Here is a 7,568-nt window from a genome sequence, read left to right as displayed (position 1 = left end):
AGAGCCACGCACATTTTTGAGGGACAAAAAAAAAACCCTTGGCCCAGTTCGCGAGCCGCGCGTTTCAGCAAGTCCGGCGTTTGGATGCCAAAGAAGGCTTCGCGCTCTTATTCCCGTGTATTGGCCCGTTCACAAGAAGTCCAAAAAGGGGGACCGTTTCTCCACGTCGAGCTGCGCAAAACGGATAAACACACACACACACACACCCGAGGCTGTAATGTAATCGGACCGCTTCTCCCCCACCGCCCCCGTGCCGACTTTTAAGGCGGTTCGTGTTCCAGGGACACACAGACACACACTCTCACACACGATTGCGAAGTCTACGTCTGTTGCGAGTCTCAAGTTGTGTTTCCCCCCCGAAGTGAGACGCTCCTGCCTAAGTCCCACTATATGGGATCCTAGGAGGAAACAAGCCAACCGGGGAGTTTTGGTGGCTTTATGCAAATAAAGTGACTGCACGGGACCGCACCCGGAGTAAACCTGGAGGGGTGTGTGTGTGTGTGTGTGTGTGTGTGTGTGTGTGTGTGTGTAGACCCCGACGGGAGGACCGCACAGCTCTCGCCCTCCGGCGCGCTAATCAGTGGGGCGGAGAAGGTCTCCGATCCCATGGAAGAGCGGAACAGGACGGAGCGGTCCCGGGCAGAGGCGCCGCCACCTTCCTCCTTCTCCTCCTCCAGCCCGTCCAGGCTTCTGCCGCGGCTCAGCTTCCTTCGGAGCTGACTTAACGAAGCCCCGTCTCCTCTCTGCCTTCCCTGCGTTTCCCCCCAACCCCACCCCGCCCCCCAATCCGCGCGCCTCCTCCTCCTCCCCCCCACCTCCCTCTCCCTTCCCCTTCATTCCTTTGTCTTCTTCGCGATTGGCAGGTTTTATTATTCCGCCTGAACAAGCTGCGGGCGGATTGGGCGAGGCGCCGTGACGCGAGGGGCCGAGCCGCGAGCAGTTGGGATTTTGCTCTGTCAGTAACACATGGGCAAGAGCGGCGCAGAGAAGCTGCGAGGGCGCTAGCGAGAGGGGCCTCCTTTGCACGTCCTGCCGCCGCCGACACCTCCGCGGCTCCTGCTCGGCGGAGCAGCAGCAGCAGCAGCAGCAGTCGCCGGAGGAAGAAGAGAAGCAGCAGCAATAGCAGCCGCGGCGGTTGTCCCCGCTCTCTCTCTCTCTCTCTCTCTGCGCTCCGGCTCCTTTCCTACACGCACCCCTCCCACCCCACCTCCAAGGACCGTAGTTGGTGGGCATCAAAGAGCCGCTTTTTGGGCAAAGCCGCCGGAGCTCCCGCAGGGCTGGAAGGAGGAAGAGGTGTTGTCGGCGGAAAAGGGGCCGTGGGGGAAGAGAGAGCCCGGGCGGGCGCGCGCGCGCTCTCCGAAGTGCGGCCAACCTCTGCCAAAACTTAACCCAGCGATTGCAGCAGCAGCAGGCGGCGGCGCTCGCTTTCGGCAGCCGCGAAGAAGCTCTCGGTTGCAGCTCCCTTCGAGGGGAAGCCGAAGGAAGGAAGAGGAGAGAAGAAGAAGAAGAAGGCAGGGCTGAAGCAAGCCTTTCCCCGGACATTTGCCCCCCCTTTCCCCCCTCCAAACCCCCCAACCCCGCTCTCCCTGCTGCTGCTGCTAGCCGTGGGGCCGTGGGCTTGAGGATCTCGCCCAGCACAAGCTTTCGGGGGTGGCTTTGCCGAAGAAGCGGCGACAGATCCCCCCTCCTTCCTCGGGCGAGAAAGCCTTTCCGTCTCCCGACGCCTCCGCCACGTTATCCACGGCCTCTTGCACCATAGAGGGAAAACAGGTAAAACGGGGGTGTATGGGGGGGGGGGCTTTTTTTTTTTTTTTTTGGAGCCGGGCTGTTAATTTGGACCGGTTCCCAATCGGGCTCCTTTCCCTTCCCGCTTGGTCTCCTCCCTCCCTCCCTTCCCCATCCCGATCCGGAACTGGAAGTCATAGCGCCAGCCTTTTCTGCTCGGGACCCGCCGAGGGCTGCTTGCCTTGCGAGCGGAGCTGTGGCCGGGGCTGCCCCGCGGCGGCGTAGCGGGAGAAAGGGAGGGGAAAAAAAAAAGCGCCTTGCCCCGAGCGCGCAACGCTTCCCCTTTGCCCGAATCCGCCTGCAAGTCCCGAGAAGCTGGGAGGGAGGATCGTCACCCACTTTCTCTTTGTAGTCAATGTTATTTTGAAACAGTGGCAGGTCTGGCTGGGGCGGGGGGGGGGGGTGTTGGGGGAGACTCTGAAGTGAGCTGGGGGTTTGTGTGTGTGTGTGTGTGTGTTCTCCCTCTCTTTCTTCCTCTCCCTCCTTTTTTGTTAGCGAGAAATCTTGATGAATCAACCTAATTAAAACCAAAGCCGTGAATTAAGCATCTCCGTTTTTTTTTTTTTTGCACAACAAATTGCAAAGCTTCTACGTTCGTTCCTCCCTCGGTCTCCATTAAAATCACCAGAGACGTTGTTAAAAAGAGGGAGGGTGTGTTTTGCCTCTAGCTGCCAGCTCTCGCTCTCTCTCTTTTTTTTTTTGTTTCATTGCCTCTGTTCCGGGACCTAAATTGCTTAGCTGTGTAATTACCAGAGTAAGCCTATTTAACTTAAAAGCTTTTCTTCTCTTTCTCTGTCACCCCTCCAATTCCAAATGAAACTTGAGGAGGACCTGTCCTTAGTTATCAGAGAGTCACTTTCTGGTCAGTCCTCCTGATTTGGCCTCTTTTAGATTTAATCAGCATTAAGGTATTGCCTGTCCTTAAGAGCTTTAAGCTTAATGGGGTTACTGGACGCTTCTGTCCCTGTAACGTTTCCTTTATATATAATATTTACCTTTCAAAGCAGATTGGCGGGGTGTGTGTGTGAGAGCAAATTGGTGGGGTTTGTGTTTGTCTGCTTACAGACGATCTCCATGGGGTTTATATAATTTGAAATCTGTTTGTTTTAAATAAAAGTAAGAAATGCAGATTCATATTGCTGGAAGTAGTAACAAAAGGCCATTCCGTGAGTTAAATGCATCAGAAATCAATTTACATAAAGGTATATGGTGCATTCAGAGAAATGCAATGCTAATGGCTTTTAGAGTGGTTCTCTTTCCCAAGTCTTGGGGTTTTTAGTTACAGTCTTAATTGGTGCAGTTCTCAGTCTGGTTTATTGTGTGGTCATCTGAAACATATGATCAGGAGTTATTTTGAAGGAAATCCTGTTTGTTTTATTCTTTTTTTAATGGCCTATTTTAAGGAACCTGAAGCTGCTGTTGTACTGAAGTTAGGCAAGTGGCAAGAAAGTTTGCACTCTTTTTCCCTTGGGGAGGGGGGTTCTTATTAAATAAACAGATGCCTTAGGTTGAGCAAGTACAGCTTAGGAAGAACAAAGGCAAAATGGGCTGTTAAATTGGCAGTAAATAACTTGATATTTTATTACAGAAATGACAGAAGGGGCACTCCTATTTTGGCTACTGGAGCAAATTAATCTGTTTGGAATAAGCTTTATGAATTGGTTCTATTATTAATCTCTCCATTGCCCTGCTTTTAGAAGTGTTTATTAGAAAGCAACAAACACATCTCTGTGTGAGTACACAATCTTTAAACAAAAACAGCAATTTTACAAACAGGTATGTTTAGCTGTTTCCTAGTGGGGCATACTTGAATAATCTATACCTCTGCTATTATCACAAAAAGTTTTCCCCTTTTTTAGGGCAACAAAGCGTTTAGCATTTAAATTGCTGATCAAGGGCAGATTAGCAAAACAAAGGTAGATTGTGTTTGTATAGGAAGTTAACAGGCTTCTTAAAGTTTAGTGATCCATTATTATTTTTTTCAGGAGGTGGGGCTCCACTGCATTTGATCTTTTTTAGAACAAACACATTAGGACAATCACGGTTGGGAGCCCCTGCAGATAACAATGGCAAGAAAAAGGAAACCTTGAAAAACCAGTTTCACAACTTTCTAGATTTTTTCAAAAGATTACTTTCCTACCTAGAACTAAACAATTTCCTGAACTCTTCTCTGAACATGAGAAGTAGTACAGCCGTGCTTCGCAAGAATTGTAATTGGTGGTGTAATAGCTAGTTTTTCTGCCCTTCTAGTTTTTGTGGTGTGGGCCCCAACCATTTATATCTGGGAGGGCCAAGTAGACTGTGTGACTCCAGGTGTGTGTACTTTCTTGGCAACAAACAAAGCGGAGGTCACTCTAAGTTTGACAGGACCATTGCGAGCTAAAACTGTCACTGGGCACCACTAGTCAACTTGGAAGGGACGTGGCTAATTAACCCAGAACAAAGACTTGGAAAAGTAAACAAGTGGCTGTTCCCCATCTTTCTGTCCTCTCTCCCTTCTCCCCCTAGGAAGTGCTGCATTAAGCAAGCAAATTGCATTGGTGTTTTCCTGAATCATTTGCCTGAAAATTAACCCGCTCTTCTCTCTCTCCCTCCCTCCCTCCCTCCCTTCCTTCTTTTTTTCCTATCCAGACCATGGTGAACCCAGGCAGCAGCTCACAACCGCCCCCTGTCACCAGTGGCTCCCTCTCATGGAAAAGATGTGCAGGCTGTGGGGGAAAGATTGCTGATCGCTTCTTGCTGTATGCCATGGATAGCTATTGGCACAGTCGGTGCTTGAAGTGCTCCTGTTGCCAAGCCCAGCTGGGAGAAATCGGTACATCTTGTTACACGAAGAGCGGCATGATCCTGTGCAGAAATGACTATATCAGGTGAGTTAGGCAGAGGGAAAGAAGAAGATGCGCGGATACAAAAGAAAGTTTGAGCCAGAAATAACCCCATCTGTATGTAGGTAGCAGTTCAGAACTAGAAGCCTGATTTTGTAAGGGCATGTCTTTTCCCGGATAACAATAGAAAAGTTGGGAGAGATGTGAATAAATAAACTTTTGAGGTGCTCCTGAACTTTTAAGAATTCCAGCTCACAGTTAGCTGCTAAAACCTATCTTGCGCAAGTAGAATTGGGTTTCTTTGCCAGTTTAAAAAAAAAAAGTGTGGGGGGGGAATAAGAGCTAGCTGTGACTGAATGGATAAAGTAACGGTTTCCTGTGGTATTTTCAAGAAAAGGTGTTTAAAATGATGAGGGTTTTTTTGTATAGGTGCTGTAGAAGTGTTGATCAGCTGTTGATGTGGTGACACACACCCAAAATTGTAGCCCATTAGTAATGTTTATGTTCATATTGCTGGAGGGCTTATTTTTCAGTAGCTCAGGAACACTGGATGTAGATGAATAAACAGTTAAATATCTCTAGTTACAAAAAGCACTCGCCTCACTTTTTCAATGCCAGGTTTGTTTTTCCTAATGCAAACTACTTTTTGATGCAATTAACAAGGAATTTTAAGAGGTCGGGTACCTATTTGGATCTTTTCAGGTGAACTTGAGCTCTTTCAAACTAATTTGAAAGGAGGCATTTTGAAGGATTACACATTTAATTTGAGTAAATGGCTTGATAGACTTGATGCACATGAATGCTTTGAGGGGGTGATCTAGTTCAGCAGCCAGTAATTAAACAGCCTCCTTCTCTCTCTCTCTCTCTCTCTCTCTCTCTCTCTCTCTCTCTCTCTCTCTCCCTCCCTCCCTCCCTCCCTCCCTCTCTCTCTCTCTCACACACACACACACACACATCCCTCCCTCATTTTGGCATGGAAAGAATGTAAAAAAAAAAAAGAGAGAAAAAAGCATATGGGGTGTTGTCTCAGTAGTCTTTATTTTTGGACTTTATAGATTGTATTTACAAAAGTGTCTTAAGGGTGAAAGAACCAGTTTCCTGGCTGAATATTTCCCTTATACTTCTGCCTCAGATGCTAGTGTTTGGCTATTAATATTTTAAACGCTTTACTGGTGGAATTTCCATTGGGGTGTAGTACTACACAATGTAGTACTACACAGTGTAGTACTGTTCTGAATTTTGGCTCAGATAAGTGATATCTGAGAATAATGCACCAGAGAGATTTTTGCTTGCTTATAATTTATTGTTTATCCCTTTTTTTTCTGCAGGCACTTTCAGCCAGTTAAATAGAATGCAGAAAAAAAGTCATTAAAAGATTTTAGGCGGCTTCCAATATTAATTTTGCTAAGCATCTAGATTTTTAGAATAAATGGTAAAGCACAAGTTTGTGCAAGCTTGCACAGATGTATTCTTGATCCCTGTCTGAAGCAACTACATAAGCGAGACATAATTCTAATTAAATAGAGCAGAACGGTTAGAGAAAGAGGTTTGTTTGAAGTGGAAAAATTGACACTACTGTTCAAATTCAATGAACAGTACAGATTTCGTCTCTTTCTACTAAAACCGTCAAACAAACCTCTTATGATCACTACTAATTAAAAAAAGAAGTTCCCTACTGTATCCCTAAGGCAAGTTCAGACCAGCTTATTGGAATCTGTCCTTCAGGTTTTATATATATATATATATATGGCCAAAAGATATTGCAGGTGTGATTTTGGGTTGTTAAAACAGTGCTCTTTATCAGATGGTAAATTTGAACTAGTTTTATTCCATCAACCTGACTTTTCTATAGAACCAAGTAGTTTGCCAGGTAAAATGAAGATCAGGACATTTTAATGCATCAAATATGTGCTGTGTTTCTGGAAATCTGTTCCATAGACAAAAGACTACTGATCTAGATATATAAACAGACTAGATTTTCCATTGGTATCCAAAACAAGTAAGTGGAAATCCTAGTCTGTCAAGAAATAGGATGCAACCATTTCATCAGCATTCGATCTGGTGGGGATGGTTTTTATAGAGGAAGGGATAACAAGAGGTGCTAGAAGAACAGTCCTCCAAAGTCCTCTTCTCTGTCCTATGGGCTATGTGCAGAAATTCCAACTATGATTTTAATTAGAGTTACAGTAGGATGCTTTCATTATAAAGCTGAGAGGACAATTGATTATTCAGTTCTGAAATGAAAGCCTGTGACTGCTTTAAGACTGTGATAGGAGTAGATTTGCCTCCCCCCCTCCTTTTTTTTTAATCAAGGGGCTTTTACAGTGACTTTGAACTGTAGTTTTTCAAAACTGGGCTCAAAACAGCTTAAGGATGTTTGTGTGCATGTGTAAAGGGATGGAAGTCCGTTGACTTTTTTTTCTGTTTCCTTAACTTGCAACCATAGTACTCTAAGTAAATGGGGGGGGGAGAAGAGAGAGAGACTGGAAAGGAGGCGGTAATGGGCAGCCCTCCCAGTCATGAGATTCTAGATAAAGCAGCAGCAGCAGTGTGGCAGTGAATCTGCACAATTAAGAGCTTTAATTAGTGTCTCCTCCATTTTCTTTTAGTTCTGATAGGTTTTATCTAATGAGATCTCATCCCTGGCTTAGATCTGCCTGGAATGACGTGTCCGAAATGAATGAGAGTGGTGTCGCAAACAAAACATTTAATTAACAAAATTGGCCTTGGAGAGAGCAAGAGAAGAGAATTGGCTAGGGTGGATTTGAAAAGTGTGATGGTAGGGAAGCGAAATAGACTTTTCTTAAAGGGCTAGTGCTTCAGCAGCCATCTCTACATCCACGGTTCCTTAATATAGTTTAATACGTCCTGTTTGGAATCTCTTGCTGGGGAGGGGTGAAGTGGGAAAAGGGTGCCTGGTTTCCTCCCCCCTCTTTTTTTTTGTTTTGCTTTAATTAA

The 7,568-nt window shown here is 46.1% G+C and overlaps 1 protein-coding gene across 4 annotated transcripts in view; it reads left to right on the top strand.

Moving 5' to 3' along the window:
- The first annotated feature begins 1,019 nt into the window (after nt 1-1,019).
- Nucleotides 1,020-7,568, top strand: part of LMO4 (LIM domain only 4) — a 15,986-nt gene continuing 9,437 nt past the window's right edge. Inside the window, exons 1-2 of one of the 4 annotated variants that reach the window (XM_070941222.1) lie at nt 1,020-1,770; nt 4,417-4,655. In XM_070941222.1, the coding sequence (XP_070797323.1) occupies nt 4,420-4,655 (236 nt within the window). In that variant the 5' untranslated portion in view covers nt 1,020-1,770; nt 4,417-4,419. Of the gene's footprint in view, nt 1,771-1,961; nt 2,164-2,511; nt 2,540-3,079; nt 3,220-4,416; nt 4,656-7,568 lie in introns of those variants that run through there. The other 3 variants (XM_070941227.1, XM_070941226.1, XM_070941225.1) reach the window with 3 other exon arrangements.

Source organism: Pituophis catenifer, unplaced genomic scaffold (assembly GCF_029215685.1).
Source record: "Pituophis catenifer annectens isolate HBS135680 unplaced genomic scaffold, rPitCat1.0.hap2 SCAF_3, whole genome shotgun sequence".
NCBI lineage: Eukaryota > Metazoa > Chordata > Lepidosauria > Squamata > Colubridae > Pituophis > Pituophis catenifer.
This window is presented reverse-complemented; position numbering and strand designations above follow the sequence as displayed.